Source organism: Homalodisca vitripennis, chromosome 6 (genome assembly GCF_021130785.1).
Source record: "Homalodisca vitripennis isolate AUS2020 chromosome 6, UT_GWSS_2.1, whole genome shotgun sequence".
Lineage (NCBI taxonomy): Eukaryota > Metazoa > Arthropoda > Insecta > Hemiptera > Cicadellidae > Homalodisca > Homalodisca vitripennis.
Window position 1 is genome coordinate 113,644,317 of NC_060212.1, and position 19,925 is coordinate 113,664,241.

Consider the following 19,925-nt stretch of genomic DNA (forward strand, 5'->3'; position numbering starts at 1 on the left):
CCAATCTTAACTATTATTCGCTAAAATCCTCGCTTCTCTCTGTTTAGTCTCTGAGTTACTATTCTACGCCAAATTATAATCCATTAGAGACTTGAACTTTGCCGAAAACAAATTTCAGAAAATGTTTTCTGGCTGCGCAACTGCTGTCTGTCTGGACTGCAAGTGAGTGGAGGATTATTCAAGATTATTAAGTGCACGATTGCAAATGCCGTGTGAACATTCACGTCCAATCGTGGTGCCAAGTGGAGAACAGAGACGTGCGATATTTCAGTTAAGTGCCGCCCACACGCGTCGGCACAGGTTATACTCTGTCTCTCTCTCTCTAGGTCTGCCTCACAGTCTATTATACATATTGTGCTGTAACTGCTCTCTCACAACGTCCTCTATCACAGGATTCTCTGTTACAGGTTATACATGCTAATTTTGTTGCAGATTTGACACTTGCATCGTAGTAGTATTATGAAACGTAAAAACTAAACTATTGCAGAGTCTTCTGACACAAGGTCCTTTATTACAGGTCATGGACCTTAATTGTTGCAGATATGTCCTATATGTACCATAAAAAACACTGGTCCTAGTACCAACCATTGAGGTATTCTATACAATTAAATGTATAGAATACATTCTTGATACGTTGTAGTGCTTGCTATACAGGTCATACGCTCTGATGAAATGCGAAAAATAAAATGCAAAAAACTAATATTTAAAAAGGATTGGATAGGGTTGATAATATTTTTACTTTAGTACATCACACGTTTAATCCTATTAACTTAATTGAATCACAAATAAGTTTGGAATCTTCTTTCCCTTTTTTGTTATAGGCCTATTATGTTACAGATTGTGTATGCGAGTACATTTTATGTTAGTGCGTTCTAATACCAATATTAAGTTATTGTAGTTACATCCCCGTTTACCTGCTTGTTTTATCAGAAATACTCATCTTAATTCTCAGTAACAGAGGTAAACTACGATTAAGGTCGTGAATGATAGTGAAAAAGCACAGTATATAGAAATATGTATTATTTTATCTTTATAAAGATAAGATAAAAGCTCTCTACCCCTACACTGTGATCTCTGAGTGTCGACGGTCGTACAAACACGTGTAGATGTATGTATAGAGTGGAAGCCAGGCGTGCAGTGGCGGTGCAGGAGTGGTAGGGGAGGGGGAGGCACATGCCTGACGAAGCCCGCGAAACCCCAGGTGTGCTCCGTTATTTAATATCCAGCCCGGATTGCGCGGTGTCAACAAATATTGGATTATGCCGATGATTTCTGCAAGCCCGCATCCTTCCACTCCCTCCGTACTCCGCCCTGCGCCACAACACTAGAGCTCCAATTAACCACCGCTTTTCGTTCACCCTCTCTTGGGACGTAGACTTCAAACTGTGTACCCATCTCTAACCTGTAGTGTATTTGGGTGGCTTGTATGATGGCATATGTTTCTAGAAATTTTAAGATTTTAAAGATTGATCGAATTACCCGGTGATTCATCTCAAACATCTTGTTAGATATCGTCAACTAACTTTGAGCCGAAAACCGTAGGCTAAAGACATTTTTAATCACGCCCGCTTTTCTTTGGACCGAAGAAAGTTATAAACTCATACGGTGATTTGAAGATGTCATGATTCCACACTAGGACTATCATCTCTTGCACTTAAAGGGTTACAGCAAAGTATAAAAATTTAGATGATCTAGAGTTTTTAGAGAAATTTATAATGCTGATAGCAAAAGGTCAGAATTTTAAATTACATGATTCCACATCAGGACTTATCTCTAGCATCTAAAGGGTTACAGCAAAGTATGAAATTTAGATGATGTAGAGTTTTGAGAGAGATTTATAATGCTGATAGCAAAAGGTTTAACTTAGTAATATTTTCGAATTAATTCAACTAAGTTTATTTTCCCAATTATTTTAGATGTTTTAAATTACTAGTAACCGAACTAATTAAAATATTAATTGATGCAACCTCTCACTGCGTTTTCCAGTATTTATTCATTTCTAAAGACCAATACCATAGTTATAACCATAGGTTAGTGGATTAGTGTTCACATTTTATCCCGTATAACAACTACTACGTGTATTACAATTAATTACTCATATTATGCCCTTTGTTCTTTACAAAGAACCACACATCTAAAGGTATTTGCAAGAGATTCTTAAATTAAAAAATTGCATCCTAACAAGTATCCAACAATTTATTTTTACAAATAAATATTCTGTTTACAATCAGCTATCGAATTATCAATACAATGTTATCATCAGAAAATATCCAACTGAGAGATATTGCTGTTGTTCTTCTCATTTGTTGTTTATAAGGATAAACGTCTGTTCTGTTCCATGTCTTCGTGCAGATTATCACTATCAATATTTTTAATAGAATTGGGTTAGTTAATCAAATCACTTCCAATTGCTTGATAACTAAGGGAATTCCCGATCTCCACTTTTTCAATTAATACTCAAATAATAAACAACTAATATCATAGTCCGAAAATCTCACTTATGTTACGTGTTTGCAATGATCACCTGAAAATAAAAGTACTTATCTTTAAGTTAGTACAATTGGAAAGGTCAAGTTTACGATGACAAATCAAGGAATAATAAAAAACCCTACACACTTAAAAATGTTATGTAGGCATTAAACTATTCGTAACATTTTGCACATACTTTAAAAAGAAAAAACCCGATCTTTAGCGATGTTAATATGAAACTACTATATAGTAAAAATTGTGAAACTTTCAAACACTGCTTAGGTCAATAACTCTTGGGTTCAAAACGTCAAACATGAAAATGTGATAAACAATAGCCTACTAATAGTCGAGGAGGCAAGGGCTAATTTACATTAAGCACACAATCTAGTTTTTTCTTGAAATCCCTTGAGACATTTCTAATGAGAAAGTAATCGATCGACATCCGCGCTAGTTTTTGAGGCGAAATTGAATGGCATCAAAAGGGTTAAAAATATGAAACGATATTTTATCTCACATTATATTGCTGCGAACTTGACATACGTTAGGTATACCAACCGTTATGGACGTGAATAAATGTTAAATCAGGGTCAGCCTACCATTTAAAGACCCTGAAAATAATGACTTTCAGGCTATTTATTTAAGTTTCTGACAGTTATATAACTATTTGTGCCGAACGGTCAATTTTGTGTGTGACAAGCTAGGAAACATTGTTTTTGTACCCTTTTGATGCCCTCCCATTTCGACCTCAAAAAAACTAGCGCAGATATCGAGCGATTACTTTCTGAGAGGAAATATTTCAGTGTATTTCAAGAAAAGCCAGGTTGTATGCGTGTGCAATGCAGATCCGTTCTCGCCTCCTCGACCAAGCCAGAGGTGGAAGGTAACAGACGAGCCGTCTCAGGGCAATATTTGACAGGTGCTGCCCTCGTTGACCAACTACGGCACTGATGTCTGTATACGTTCGGACTGGAGCAGATTTTGGCCGTGAGAAAACAAGCAGCCGGCCGCCATACATCATAAAGTGTTTGGTTCTCATAAACACCACAAATCATTGCACGGTTCCCCGAACAAGTCTGGTTAAACGGTCCAGAATCGTTCCAGGATTTCGAGAATTCCTCCTTCCTGTTTCTCCTAACAGGAGGGATAAATGTCACCTATCAGGCTTTGTCGGAAGGGATAAAATAGAAGCTTTCTCAAAATGTAATACCCGTTATCGTACTACTCTAGATTTTTATTCAGTATAATTATTTATCTAGAGTAGCGACTACTTTAAGTAAATCCTAATTGTGTAACAAAATCTTGCTCTTCAAAGTTATTCCTTGATTTTCCTCACTTTATTGAATTCTTAGACGGGCAATTTCGTCCAAAATTAATTATTTTATAAGTAGTTGTACTTTTATATTTAAGTACTATTGTACTTTTATAAGTAGGTTAATTTCATAGTTAGCCCTTTGCGAACTATTAGAAATAAACGTAAGGATGGAAAATTGTCTGAAATAAATCTAATATATACTGTATATTTTGAACGTCACAATTATATTTTGTTCCAACAACTCCATAAATTATCATCGGCCGCATCAGGGATAACCATGAATCTCAAGTGAATGAATCGTCTTTATCCTTCCAAAAAATTAAGATTTTGACCTTCATGGTCCACAAGAGTTCAAAATTAATTTAAATGAAGGAAATGAGAATCTTAAGTTAAACCGCATTTAAACAAGACAAGAGAATGAAGGGATTATCTTAAGTTGAACCGCTCTGACTAAATGCTCTAGAAGAAAGGTACTACAGCTCATGAAGAATTGTGATGTTTACAGCCGGTATTAGTGGGTAGATCTACCTTCATGGTTACACAAGAGTCCAAAATAAAATTAAGGAAATGAGAATAAAGGGATTATCTTAAGTTGAACCGCTCTGACTAAATGCTCCAGAAGAAAGGTACTACAGTTCATGGAGAATTATGATGTTTATTGTACAGTCGGTATTAGTGGGTAGATCTACCACAAGAGTCCAAAATAAAATGAAGGAAATGAAGGGATTATCTTAAGTTGAACCGCTCTGACTAAATGCTCCAGTAGAAAGGTACTACAGTTCATGGAGAATTATGATGTTTATTGTACAGTCGGTATTAGTGGGTAGATCTACTTTCATGGTTACACAAGAGTCCAAAATAAAATGAAGGAAATGAGAATGAAGGGATTATCTTAAGTTGAACCGCTCTGACTAAATGCCTCAGAAGAAAGGTATACAGTTCATGGAGTTATGATGTTTATTGTACAGTCGTTTATTGTGTCGGTATTAGTGGGTAGATCTACCTTCATGGTTACACAAGAGTCCAAAATAAAATGAAGGAAATGAGAATGAAGGGATTATCTTAAGTTGAACCGCTCTGACTAAATGCTCCAGAAGAAAGGTACTACAGTTCATGGAGAATTATGATGTTTATTGTACAGTCGGTATTAGTGGGTAGGACATCTACAGTTGTCACCATACACAGTGGCAAGGGCAGGGTGACCCTTACTCGGCGAGGCCGGGATCCCTAGGAAGGGCTCACACTTAGGGAAGGGCGTGATCTTGCAGGCCGGAGACCCTCGACACCTCGGCAGTCTACAGTCGTCCTGCAGCCCATTCCTCTTGATACACTCACACCCGCTTGCGGTCAGCTGACTGGCAATGATCTTGTAATTGTCGTTGTTCGCAGATCGCTGCCAAACAGAGTTTCAGGAATTTCAGTTTAATTTAAACATTAATGGCAAAATGTTAAAGGAGAAAACAGGATTTGTCCGGACATTTGCCATCGTTCAGTGAAACAAAAAAACCAGTAAGACTACGTTTCGAGACCTGCAATCTGATCTCTTCTTCAGGTATATAACTAACCCAACACATAACTACAAACTAGGTTAAAATAAACAAATCATACCAGAGCGTTGCGACACGCCTGTCAGAAATCACAAACCACGATGTTTTGTGTCAACTTCGCTAACTCTAAAACATTGCACTTGATAAAACTAAACACAACACTCTTGATTATTAAAACTGAACTACAGAATACATGTCACAAAACGTCTGAATTCGCCTACCAACCACCTACAACTGATGCAGGTTGGTCGTTTAAAATATGCTCAATCAGGATTTTTACAATGTATAGGCCATGAAATGGCTAAATAAATGTCATAACTTGCATACTATGAAATATAATTTTATTACGTTTTCCATGAAATACAGTTAGAAACTATAGCGTCAAAACTGTAATGTCCATACCACCTTAGACAATTCTGAGTTTGGTAGCAAAGTACAGTGTGGGATAGTTTAAGTGAATGGTTTGTAAGATATTTTGTCACAGTTCATCATTTTAAGTCAAGTTTCAAGTACAAGTACAGAACCTACGTACCTTAACGACGCCAAATCTGTACGGCCCTGGAGTGTTCTCACAAGTTCCAGAGGTATCCCATTCTGGACAAACTGGGCTGGAAAATTACTAGAAAGTTTATAAAACAGCACTTTACAACAGTCGGTCAGTTTATAAGAAAAGTCTTGAATAAGCAGAGTCTATTTGAGGCAAGGTGGAAATTCAAATTTAACGTGGTAATGATCTACCATAAGCTTATAAATCCTTAAAGGATCATTTCAGGTAATCTGGTTTTTTTATTTTTGTTTTCTTAGGACAAGAGTGACAGGATAATCTGGACTGGTAAGGTTGGAAGTAGGGACCGCCTTGTCGAGATTCATGAGGAAACGTTTAAGGCACTAATCGCATGTCCTCTAGGAAGGAGAAGCCAGTTCTGAACCAGCCTCTCCAGTCAAAGCAGGCAGGGGGTGGCACACCCTTATATCTAGGCTGGCAAGAACCTTTGACTTTAGGGAACAAACCGCACCACCAAACTCCAATAGTCATCTCCCGCAGTAGACCAGACCTATCGAATTACCCTTACGCCCCAGAATCTCGACATTTGCCGCTCCTGGACATACATAAGGTTGCCCAGATTTAAGTAGACATCGGCTTTGCTGTACCCACTGTGTAACTGGAAGGTATTAACCAGCCAGAAGTGAACCCTCCTGGGAAGATATGCTAGTCATTACACTACAAGGGAATCGTGAGATTATAACAATTAGATGGAATGTACTAAAGAGAATGTACCAGGAAGAAGATTACACTATTTGTCACTCTGAGATATACAAAACAACCTTTTTGCCAACATAGCACCTACATCCCTACTAGCCTCATACACTGTACGTACTTATCTACGTGAGCATCCACCAGACTCTTCATCATCTTGAGGATATCCCGGCGCTTCTGCGACACCAGGTGGCAGACGTTCTCATCGTGACCTCTGGGCAACTTTTCGCACCATCTGGTGCGGTCCAATTGGGGGCAGATCTTCAACCCCGTGATGCCAGAGGGCTTCCCTCCCTTGGCAGGCTCGCCACTCCCAGGAGACTTAGTCTTAGAGTCTTTGGTAGCCCATTTGGTGTCGTCACACATCTCGGACTTGATCCCTGTGTATTTATTGTAGGGTGAAAGTGTGTGTGAAACTTGTGTTGTGTGAACTGCGTTGTGAAATTGTTGTCATGGAAGTTTCATTCAGTATTGTTGGTGTGTTTAGTGGCCTAACCTATCATCCACAATGACCTTTTGAATGCACCCTTTCGGTCATTGATACTGTCGTTCATCATTCCATTAGCGCACCAGAAATGTCTTTCACAGCGACTTCTTTCCAGAAAGTCCAGAGACAATGCACATTACCTGGAGGATAATAGAAGACACCCTATCTTCCATTGACTTCTAGACGCCCCGTAGCGCTGAGGTGTAATAAGGGCGTAGGACAGCGATGGGTGCGGGCATATAAGGTGAGGTGCCACTTTCCGGAATCCGTTTTTGTCCGCTCTGTTCCGGAAAGGCATTATGCGGAACAAGGGCTCCAGGGTGGACGTTCAAGGTCAGCCCTTGATTTACTACAGGACGACACGTGGTGGTGTTATTTATCTTCTCCGTTATTTTAGTATTTCTCGGTGTTATTGTTACTTTTATGTGTCTCTATGGTTTTTGTCGCCGGAATGCCTGGGATTGTTTCTGGCCGCGTAAATCAAAGCAGTCGAAGCCGGATGCTTGGGTTTATGACCGAGTTATGGCACAATGTTCTCCCGGTCCTACTACAAGTCTACCGCTACTTGGTAGTGTGTTAGTGCTCTGTTCCTCTCAGATTATTTGTAGCCTGTACTGGTCATCTTAAACTGTAACGTGTAAATATTAAAATTGCAGCTTGACACCTATTTGTTCTTTGTTTAACCCTTTGTGTTCTGCTTGACGTCTTATAACAAGCACCAAAGTAGAACTCGGTGAATTTGCGGGTTTTTGGTTAGAATTCAAGGTATATATATATTTGTTTATAAGGTTATATCGATTTTATTATTTTATTATATCGCATATTACAAGTTTTTAGTTATGTGAACACTGTTATATTTGTTTTTAAATTTTGACTTTACTGTATTATTTATTATAAAAAATTTTTTACATGTAAATAATGTTATTCAAAATTATAGTCAACTATAAAACCGAGTAGTACTCGAATACAAACGTCTACAAGAAATTATAAAGTTCAAAAAAAATTTCAAAATGCACTTTTTAATTACGGGCCCACATTATAGGCCTACTACAACGGTTTTCAAAACTGTATCTAACCAAACTTAGCGGCAATACCGTTATTAACTATAAGTTATGTGTAGTTTATAGAAACAAAAGTTGCTTTTGCTGGTAATTCATTTTACTAACCATCTTACAGAAGGGGTGCCGTCGTTGTTCGGGAGGAAAAGAACATTCTCCCGGTACATCTTTAGCAGTCATAGGGTTAAATAAATGAGACGATATTGGCAAGTTGCAATGTGTTTCAACGCTATGAAACTCTCAAATACAAATTCCAGATATGAAAAATATTAGTTTCAATTAATTTTTAAAAAGGTTACCCTATCTTAATGTAAACAAATTGTTGCATACTGAGTGAGCTGTCGAGGCAGTAAAAGTCAACTAGGTCTACGTCCGTCGTGAACATAAACCCCACAAGGAGTTCCTGGTATCGCACAATGTAGGATAGAGAACAAAACTACTTTTTATGATCTACTAGTAGGTGTAAATATGCGATAAGGTCGTGGAATTTATGTCCTGTTAGGTTTTATGCAGTTCGAAGCGTGTGCTAGCAAGTGTGCGCGCGCGTGCGCGTGTGCGTGCAACTCCGTTGGCACTAACTCATACAGGCGAGTTATGAGCGCTGTCGGCAGTAACTAACAACTAGGAGACAAATGGAGAACATTGTCAACAAATATTAATATTTGAGTCATTAGTCGGTAAGTCATCTCGAACGTTGAACAAATTGCCAGTTAAGCGTCGCTATGACGGATGTGCAGCGTCGCGGCGCTGGAAGCGGTCCAGATGCCTGCGTCGGCGTCCCGTTGCGTCGCGGCGCTCCTCGTTTGTCAAACGTTCGGCCGGAACTGGAAGTTGCGTCTAACGAGGATCCCGCTTGGAAGTCATTTAGACCTCTTATCCCTATCTTCGTTAAGCGGAATTAATTGTCGAGAAAACTCTTAAGTAACAAGACCAATAGTCTAAAAAAATTAATAGCAGTGTATAATTTTTGAAAATATAAACTCAATAGAAGGAAAAGAATTTAAGGCGCTTGCTTGAAAAGATTGTCTACTTCCTTGAAAAAATACAATAACGCAACAAGGACCGTTTAACCTTTATCTTTATCAGATAGAAAATATTGTGTAGGTTCTTGAAATATGTATAAATATATTAACATATAATTTCACAAGGACGGTTTATGCATTAAGTTTATCTTTTATGTTTTGTTTTATCTTTGTTCATTTCCAAATAAAATAATATTTTCTATAAGAAACCTGCATATTGCAATGAGAATAGTGTCAGAGAATAACGATCCAACACCAAATTTGGAATATTCAATCCTTTTGCTGAGTTTTTGAAATTTGACTGGAAGATCACAAAAATTTGCAAATGGACGAAAGTTGCATGAATGTTGAATTGTACGTTTGAATGTGATCCTGATGTGGTGAGAATACAAAATTCTAGCTCTGATACTTTGATATTGACAGTTGATTGATCGGTTTGGATCCTTAATATCAAACCATTCAAATGATAAGGGTGTTGAAACAGTCTCCCTAAGTTGATGACAAAAATGTTCCACAATGTCGTCTACATCCTGAATAAGTGATCGTTACAGGCATTCCACTAACAAGAATGGTTAATGCGGTGCAATCGGTTGGTTGCACCCTGAACGTTTCAACAGCACCTAGGCAAGTAGTAGAAGAGTGGAGTTGGACGACATTCATGGCTGATGTATCCATAATGCTCGCTCTGCTGCCACGAGTGGGAAGTTCGCGCAGGGACTCAGCCATTTTGCAGACCTGGTGAGAATTAGCGCGACATGTTCGACCGGTTTGGCCCAAGCCGAGTGGCTGCCAGATCCTGCTGCGTCGTGCAGCCGAGGATATCATAGTCCTTGTTATCAGCTCTTCACTCTCCTCGCTGTCACCACTTGACTGTATCAGTGTCGGATTTGCAGGAACGAATTCTTCAATCATCGTTGATCATTGAGCTGAATTCATCACCAATTTAAAATAGAACACTTTCCCCTTGAGGTATTTTTGTATCTCACAAACATAATTTAATCTATTTAAGAAGTTCTCAAGAACAGTACTGGTACTTCGTTTTTAAGTTGTATTAATGTTGTCTATGGAATAGCAGAAATTCTCGCTCTCCAAGAGAAGATGGAATACTTAAATTCAAATCCTGCATTGAGAGAAGCACTTTTTGACATTCCTAATCAACTCGGACTGTATCATCCCTCACTGGAATAGTCCCATTAGCAGAGCGATCAGACGGGTATAGGCTACCTAGCGCAACGCTAGCTATTGACTAGTCCTAGTTCCTCAATTCAGTGGACGTCTTGGTTTGACTCGTCTCTGATTACTAATCTTCACCTGTTAAGTTTTCACCTGTATTCTTCAGGGAATCTACAAAGTTTGGATGGAAAGGTGAAACGTTTCTTCCAAAAAAAAACCTTTCCAGTTTGACGAACCGATCAGATCCTAGCCAGTCCAGTGATAACTTATCGATTAAGAGGAAAGGTCCTCTAAGATGTCTCCGATTTGTCTCCCGAATGGTAGTGATTAACCAGAGTAAATGACGTGTACGAGATAGAAGACAAGTTGCTGCGTCTATTACCAAGCCCAATCAAAGTCTCGGTGGGTAGGAGGGGGAGGGGGGAGGGGATGTGTCCGAGTTATCAATATAATGAGAGGACCAATTGGGGTTCTATGGAGCGAAAGGCAAGGGTGGCCCAACCCTTTAATCACAACTTGTCCCATCTCTTTAGTCACTCTTCGCCCTTGCGCCCTTCCTTCGAATGGGCGACAGATGTTTAAGCTCTCCATGAATAGTGCTCTAAATATTACAGATGGCCCGATCATTAAATATGATTGAATTTGGTTTGGAACAGTGCCTCATCCACGTTATCGCCTTTGGTGATTAGTCTTTTCTTGGAAATCTTTCCATTGGAAATGGAGATAAAACTTTCCTTGTTTCTTTATCTTTGTTTTCTAGGAATTGTACGTTATCTGTGAAGTGAAATGCTACTGACAGGGAACACGGCCTTTTAATATTTGTCGTTAAGACTCACGGGTAATTTACGTCCAGTGGTGGACCAAGGGGCGCCTCCGTATCTTCGATCGTCGCCCTCCGAAGGACGCCACCCACGGCGCCGGCGTGCGACCGATCTGGGAATCTGGAGGACAGAAATACCCGCCGGCTGGAGCTGGAGACAGACGGACGGGACTCGCAGATCTGGCGTTCGTGTCGCGAAACGCTCATAATTTGCCGGCCCATTAAGTCGCGAGCGGGAAGCATCTAGTGATAAAACGACGGGGGAGATAAGAGATAAAAAACAAGATGGATTACTGCAAGCGAGGGTCGCCGTCATCCGCTCTGCAAATATTGCTTTTACTGTAATTTAATTAAAGACGGCAAAACATGAAATGAAATATTTCTCGAGGCCATGTTTTATCCCACTTGGCGTAAGAAAGTCCCCATCTGCTTGCGAATATTTCAGCGAAATCGCGATCTTCCTCTGGCAGTAAGCTACTGTGCAGATCGGAAATGTCACCGTAGATTCGTTCTTTCCTAACTCAACAGCAATTAAAATCATAACTGGCATACCAATTACACACTAAACCCCAATACTAATCTGGAATTTGTTAATTAATAAATACATTATAATTTAATTCCTACGCGGATTATGTATCAAATAATTGAAAAGCTGCGGCGTCGGGCATTACCGGACATGCAATTATAAATTGATTATCTATAGATTGGCAATATGTTGAAGTGTCATTAGTTGCTGATTATGACAATCTATTAATTGCTTCTTGTTCCAGTGTATTCATTCCATTTGCACGATTTTGAGTTACATCAGTTCGTTGGTCAGTTGAGGAAAATTTAGAAATGCGATCTAAGTTTGAAAGAAAAGTCCCCACCTTTGTTTACACTCAATGTATTGTTTCTTTACCTAATGCTTCATTAGAGCGTAACTTTATCGTACTTGCTTTGTTCTATTGTTTACTAATGATAATGTTATTGTTGCAGGTATGTTCCATGGATACAAGGCTGGGCTGTAGCAGGTAGACAATGTATTTATAGACATATCCAGCCATATGGCTTAGATTACTACAAACAAACACGATATAGTTGTTTATCCCTTAAAGTAGTCAAGACCAGTGGCGGAATTAGGAGGGTCACAGGGGTCATGGACCTCTCTCAAAATACTTTCCAAACTTATTTTGTAATTTTTTTTGTGAAAAAGTAAATTTTGGACTCGAAAATACGTAAAAACAAATTCCGGAAGATATTTTTAATATCTGACCCCCATTCAATAGGGGTATTGTATATTCCCCAGACCCACTAGGAGTGATCTCCCATACTTTATGCTAAATCCGCCCCTGGTAAAGTTCCATACTGGACATCATCCTTCTTTTCGCAATAACAATCACTTTAAAACCATATAGATTGTAATTGTACGTGATTCTATACTTACTACTAAACCGATATTCGATCCGTTCATTGGAATTAATTAATTATACAACCATGTCTTTCACATGTTAATTAGCTTAAAATCATACATTATTATTATTCTGTACATGACATCATATGTTTATCATATGAGTATCAATCAATTCTCTTAGACACTAATTTTAAAACATTTTGTCCACATTGTTTAATGTTTCATTGTTCTAATCGAATGCTCCCTTTTCTTATTGGACTTTTCATCATCTTTGATGTAAATTCTGTGTGCAAAATTATCGCATTATTGATTTTTTGAATTTTTACAAAAAGAAATACGATGGAACTATCTGTTTTCCTATTTTCTATCCGTTTTTCCACAATTCTGCGCTTTAGCTCTCGTTTCTGGCGACGATAAACTGACTAGCTCAGTTCCACTTATCCGGAGTTCCTATTAGACTTGTCATCATCTTGAATGGTAAACTCTGTGTGCAAAATATTAACCAAATCGTTAACTATTGATGCTTTGAATTTTACAAAACCAACTACAATTGAACTATCTGTTCCGTTTTTCCACAATTCTGCGTATCGACTCCTATAAACTGACTAGCGCAGTTGCACTTATCCGGAGTTCTATCACCCATCGCTCTCGTTCCGGGAACCGCAGGCCGCGATGTCGACCTCTGATACGTCGGACTAATTTGTGTAAATTAGCGGCAAGTCGCTGCCTCACGAAGTCGCATTGCCTCGGCACCGAGTGGATACAGATCTGGGTAATTCCAGTTTATGAGTGGTGCGGACACAGCCCCCGCTACTTCCTGTGTTTGTCGACCGGACTTCAACGGCTTAATAAATCGGGATTATTAATTGCACCCTAGGCCGCGGATTAATTGGTATGCGCATTAGCGTGGTTGTTATCAGTGATAAGCCAGTGTGTTATTAACGTGCTCGGCATTAATCAGCGACATGCAAATGTGGGCGGCCGCCCCGCACTCACGGAGCGCTCCCATTGGTCGACGTCACCGACCTTAATTGTGGCACAATGGTAAGGAAATTAAATATTCCAGGGGTCGATTATCCAATATAATACAACCCTTTATTCCCCACTTCCGCTCCTGCCTCGAACCCCGCACCGAGTTTAGATAGCGGCTATAAATGTCTCCCTGTCCACTATCAGTGGATCTGCTGGTGTTGTACCCCAGTAAACAAATTATCACGGGACAATGTCTCTTTCAGGCCCAGGTGAGCACGGGGCCTAGATAAAGTTGTTTAATTAATTATTCATTAACGCCTTTTTAGAATACCGCTACATAACATGTGTCCGTGAGCAGAAAGCCGAAAAAGGCAGATACCTCTTAATAATTCTACATGTAAAGGTGTAACTAAATGTTTTAGGGCATTTTATTTTGGAGTACTCAATATCTTTGCCATGATCTTCGAAGAGCAAAGTCTCTCGGAGGTGATCTTTGAAAAGGAGAAAACAAGGATTGCATATCCGTAATCTTAGTCTTCATTGGGAACTTTCGGTGTAAATATTCATATTTTAAACGTTGGTACATTACGAAATTAGATTCAGACTAAGATTGACTTTGAAGCAATCAATAATGGAAATGTTCCCTAACATAGTGTCAAAATTAATGGCCCTCTGTTCCTGTAACATTTCCAATTCTTTCAAAAACGCCGGGAAAATCATTTCAAATTTCAAATTATTTTTATACTACATAATGGGTCAAAATATTTACAAGGCCACGTTGAGTAAAAAATGTAATCCAATTGGATTGTGGACTGCTTGATTGTGGGCTGGTTTTCATGTAAAGCTAACAAATAATAATACAAGACTCCTACAAAGGTATCAAAAACGCTTATCCGACAACGTTTCGCTAAGAGATGGTGGTTGATTTTTGAAAATATGGTAAAGTCGGACTTCTCATTTCGGAAAAGATGATGTATTTCCAAAAGTTAAATCGTATTGAACCTAAAATATTCATCAATTTTCCGTTCATTACCTGTAATTGTTCAAAAATTTGTGACTGGATAATTTTATCAATTTGTATATTTTGTATATGTTTCCAAATTAATGATATTTGGTTTAGCTTTAGAAAAATATATTATATCATGTATGTTCAATTGACAAAAAACAAAATATACATTTAGTTTTTCTTTAAATGAATGGACTCATACTGTATAGGATATCTAAACATGAATGACCTTGCTCTGTTTCCCAGCAAAAATACTGCGATCTCTGTAAATTTCCGCAAAACAGTGCTGCAGTCAAGAAACTTTGGGGATGTTCGAAGTTGTTTTCGTCAGAATAGGAGGTAATTTTTCTCCCTCAAAACGCTGAATGACACCTGTCCAAACAGAAACGATATTTCCAAACGCCCTCCGCACTGTTCATTATATCTCCGCTCAATGCCGCCCGCGTCCCTCACGCGTCGAAAGAGCACATTTGAAGAATTCCTCGGCGGGGAGTCACTTAGAGGAAATAAATAATAGCCGGGTTACTTAGAACCATCAATCTTGGGGGAAAGTGGGAGCGCTCATTAGTCTCGGCCGTCAACGAAATCATAGAGGCCGCGTAAACAAAGTGCGCATAACTATTGATTCAGAGGGCCGTGGACTGGCACCTGCCGCCCTGAATCAGCTGACTTTCTCCCTCAGCTGCGCGGGTGGCTGTGGTGGCCCCCACCGGCTCTTCGGCAGTCGTGCTCGTATGTCATCCCGAGCAGACCCCAGTTTTCCAACTAATTATTATGAATTTAAATTATTCTTCTGGCATCCCACAGGGATGCCAAATTTCACCAGTGATGTTTCTTTCCATATGACTTGCAGTACAATACAGTTTTTAATTAAGAGGGACTAGATGAGTAACATTTTATGATATTGACAAAATAATTCGTATAAAAGCTTAAATATATTTACTATAGAACAATTTCCGTACATTGTCAGCAACATCAACTGGAATTGCCTGAAGTATACTAACTCCCCATCCACACGTGGGATAAGTGATGGACTATTGAGTTAGACCTCGCAGCCCACCAGCTCTGAATGTCTTCTTGCCGGACGTTATAGGCTGCATTTCAGAACCGTAACTCCCTCCAGAGTGCCAGATCACGATCTGATTGAGACTATATTGAAGGCCTCATCATTGTATTTTTGAGACGGTGCCAACCCAACCGCAATGACTGGATAGAGTGGTATTTGGCTGCTTCCACCTTGGGTCTTCCCTGTACCTTTTGCCAGCGTGGCGATTAGACGATCGGGATGACTTGGACGCGTCATGAACCACCGGCCCTCCCCCTCAAAGGGTTGCCAACTATTAGGCCATAACAGCAAACTAGTTTCTTAAACCATTGAGGTACCCGAGATAAGTTTTATTTTATTTGTTTTGACCTTTCCCGCGTGAGCCGAACACAAGTATAAGCTTTTAAAAAGCCAAGCATGGGCTGAATGCTGTTTGCTGCAAGTAACAAAGAAAGTTGAACTTTAAAATTATAAACTTAAAATCCCACATTTTTATGGATAGTTTGAAAAAATACAGCAACCTCCTAAAAAATCTAAATAAATCCATCTAGGCCAACAAAGTCATATCTTTTAAAAGAAAACGACAATTTAATAGTTTTCCTTTTGATGCTAACCCTTTAATGTCCAAATTAGGCATTTAATTAGTGAGAAACGGTTTTATAACCATTTCAATTTGCCATTGAGCAATGAAACTCGTCCAACCAAGTTTAGGGTTAAGGAACATCAAAATTTTGGAAGCAAAAACAGCTAAGCAACCAGATCTAAAATTCACCGCTAAAATATTTACCCCCTGTTGTAAAATTTTCTATGTTACACAAGGCTGGTTTTGCACGCAGGCACAACTATCTGGTGTATTTTCGGTGGTATATTTTCAAATGACTCCCTGGACCGTGACTAGATACCGACACTCACACAGCAGTCTATTTATTCACAGTTCCAGCCACATTTCCTATTCACATCCGGGCACAATGGGTGAACTATGATATCCCCATTAGACTTGCAGACCAACCCACGCCACAATGGTGTCGCTATCGCGCTTTATTCATCCGCCGAATTTATTATTACCCTCGCACACTCTCGCCTTTTGTGCTGTCCAGGGCACCTCTACGATCGGGCGAAATCTGCCGCCATTTACATAATTACATATTGAGCACTTCACGGTTGCAGCTTCCATTCAAAGCTTGTAGTGTAGACATTGATCATAGAGATAATTCTCCCCTTGTCCAACTTGTCAACTCAAAACTAATCTGTTGCGTTTAGGACTCAAAACATTACATTGGTGCAGTTTTCCCACAATTTGCTTCACGGATTTTTTCCAACAACAAGGTTCGATAATTAAATAATATACTCTTACGTCACGTAGTGAACAGTCAGTTTTGACACAGATTTTTTTGATCGCACCAAAAAGATGGTCAGCACCAATGCTCACCATGCTCTCAGAAACAACAATCGGACTTTTAGATTCTCCTAGTATTGTTCTCAACTATCTCCTCTTTCTCGAAAAACATTAAACAGTCCTAAAATGAGGACACAAAAAACATATCATGGAAATATCATGCCTTAATAATAATGTAAACGATTGTCCGCAAAACGGTTTTTGTCCAGTAATAAATAAATATCAGTAGGCTACCTTACTCTTACTTCAACAACTTTCAAAAATGTAATAGAGGAAACAGGAATAGAGTATTATACCATAAAGGTACTTTTTTGGTTGTCCGCAATGTGATTCTTGACCAATGCCCATAAACTTCAATATCTTTGTTTCTCTCCAAATTTTTTTAAAATTTATGGAAAATACAGAAAAAATTATACCAAAACCTTCGATGGTGTCTGCAAAGCGATTCTTGACAAGTAACCTACAAACCTCAGAATCTTGCTCTTATTCTTTAAAGCGTTGTAAAATTACAACAAATATAGTATAAATAGCGGATAAAAGTAGGAATAGCAGCTGCATCGAGATTCTTGATGTGAAATCAAAAACATTGGTATCTTACTCTTTCTCCAAAAACCTTGAAGAATTAGAATTGCAGTCTGCAATGTAGTACTGAAGCAGACTGTATCTTCCTTTTTCACCAGATACCTTGAAGAATTGGAATGGCAGGCTGCAATTTAATACTGAATCAGTAATCCACAACCTCCGTATCTTCCTCTTTTTCCAAAATCCTTTGAAACCCTAGAACTAAGGCAGTAGATATATTACGCCAGAACAACAATTTGGATTGTACGGTAATTCTTGAGCAGTAGTTAACTACAAAATATACGACACCACGTCTCTAACGAACACTATTTGACGAGGACAACAGAACAAACTGTTCATCAAAGCCATCAAGAAGAGCACGTGGAGTGGGTCGAGTGTGGACTGATATTGTCGATAGGTCGGTAGTTAGCCTGATCACTTTGTGACCGGACGTGACGTGACGTCATGTGCTCGCGTTACATCCCTGTGTTCAATACCGGCTAACATTTTGCATTCCACAACAACCGACTGTAAATTGCATTCTCCATGTTAATGAAACTGATTCTATATTTCACTCCACATGCGGCGGCAGCCCCATTTATTACGTCACTAAAATTATATTACGTCCAGTATTCCGGTGTAATTCCAGTAGGCAGTCGAGAGCAGTATCGATACCACTGACGATATTAATGGTTTATTGGCGAGTTCAATGAAAATACTGTAATTATTTCTTGAAATGCTACTATTTGATATTCGGGCTTATTAATACATGATGTGTTTCGAAATTTCTCCACATGTGAGAACGTATTCAAAAATAGTAATAAGAATGAAACTCGGAACGTATGAACGAAAACTATTTTTCTGGTTAATTGGTATCATATTAAATTCCTTTAAATCGTCAAAAGTAAAATAGTAAAGTATTATAAATAAAATGATTTATTATATTCGATTCTTCCTTTTTTACAATACATTTGGTTTTACCTTAGTCTTTTCTTAGTTCATACCTGTACCCTTTCAAACATTGTTTTCTTTGCCTCCTAAATGGTAAGGGAATAAAATTGAGCAGATATATTGCTATTTAATATTGTCAGTGTACTCCTTTTTGGCATACAGTACTTAGTAGTACTTAGTTCTTAAGAAAACCTTTTCCGTTTTGATTATGGGTATTAAATAACTCATGGGTAATTCTAATATAACAAATGAAGGTGTAAATTCTTATTTTGTACCTATTTAACGTGCCTTCTATTTGATTATTTTATTTTTTTATTGTTATATTATTCTTTTAACCATACTTTGTGATAGCTTGTGTAAGTTATATTAAAAATTGGGAATTCAGCAATCAATTCAGGTGCTTCAATTCGAACAAATTTCACACAATAATAAGAAATGAAAATCATTGAAAGCAATGATACCCCGAACACCAACAACCCTTGAAGAAATGTCACGCAACAAGTAATACGGCCATTCATCGCGTGCGGGGCGTGAAATTTGTTTGAGCATTAAAACCATAAACAAGATGTAAATGCCCCCCTCGGTGCCCCTCCCCGGGGACGTCGTGGGCAATCATACCACCGGTGGGCGTGAAAACGGAAACATCATATTCCGATGCACGCGATGATAGGGCAACACTCTCTCCCGCCGGGCCGGTGGTTATATTTAATAAACAGGGGGGGGGAGGGGGCAACAAGCCGTGGCGTGCGAAATCAACTCTTCCCTTTTCTGTCAGCAAGTCTTCATAGTATTTATTACTGCCAACAGTTTCTGAAATGTGTAAGAATTGCCAAGATCAACTTTAAACACCACCTCAAGATCTTTAATGATTAAGTTTTATGTGGATTCTGAACCACGGCTGTTTCGGTTTTGGATATATTCGTGGGAGGCTGCAATCCAGATAGCGTTACCAATGCGCGAAGAAGAGTCTTCGGAGAAATCCCGATATCATGACACTGACTCAAACCTCTAAATATTTTGCCATATTAAGCCCATACTCAATAATTTACCCGGAATAGCACTAGGTTTTTCAAGTTGGTTTGGTTTATCACATCCACGTTTACTTACTAGGATACTCAATATTACAAAATGTTAGCCCCATCATTTCATCCCTAAAATTAACCTATAGGGGAGAGTTAAACGTCCTCGAACTTGTTTTGTGATTCTCGGACTCAAATTTAAAAGGATTCATTTTTGGTTTATACGGGTTTCTGTCACACCAAGCTTGTTTTTCTCGTGTAATCTGTTTTGGGGACAATGATATATGTATTATGTACTGTAAGTGTATACAGATTCTTGCAGCATAAGTGTATGTATATGAAATTTCCTGGTTCACTCGAAAGTGGTCACAAGGCTTGGAATTTTGAGTTATATTTGATTTTCTAAATTTAAGCTCAGTAATTTATGTAGGTTTAA

General features: G+C 38.8%; 2 protein-coding genes across 7 annotated transcripts in view; one reads left to right on the forward strand and one right to left on the reverse strand.

The window, feature by feature from the left end:
* LOC124364743 (homeotic protein spalt-major-like) overlaps window positions 1-19,925 on the forward strand; it is a 151,059-nt gene that overhangs the window by 52,825 nt on the left and 78,309 nt on the right. The gene's annotated exons all lie outside the window — the stretch shown is intronic.
* Window positions 4,892-7,030, reverse strand: LOC124364744. Its single transcript, XM_046820452.1, has 3 exons — window positions 6,708-7,030; window positions 5,861-5,936; window positions 4,892-5,174 (listed from the first exon to the last, which is right to left on the reverse strand). Exons 1-3 carry the CDS (start codon window positions 6,950-6,952, stop codon window positions 4,929-4,931), a joined length of 567 nt encoding a protein of 188 aa, XP_046676408.1. The 5' UTR covers window positions 6,953-7,030; the 3' UTR covers window positions 4,892-4,928.

What these genes read in the sequence shown, in the direction of transcription:
- LOC124364744 (XM_046820452.1), bottom strand. Translation starts at nt 6,952, where the DNA reads ATGTGTGACGACACCAAATGGGCTACCAAAGACTCTAAGACTAAGTCT. An exon ending in GTGGATGCTCACGTAGATAA is followed by an intron (nt 5,937 to 6,707) that starts GTACGTACAGTG and finishes GTAATTTTCCAG; the next exon opens with CCCAGTTTGTCCAGAATGGG. An exon ending in ACAGATTTGGCGTCGTTAAG is followed by an intron (nt 5,175 to 5,860) that starts GTACGTAGGTTC and finishes TCTGTTTGGCAG; the next exon opens with CGATCTGCGAACAACGACAA.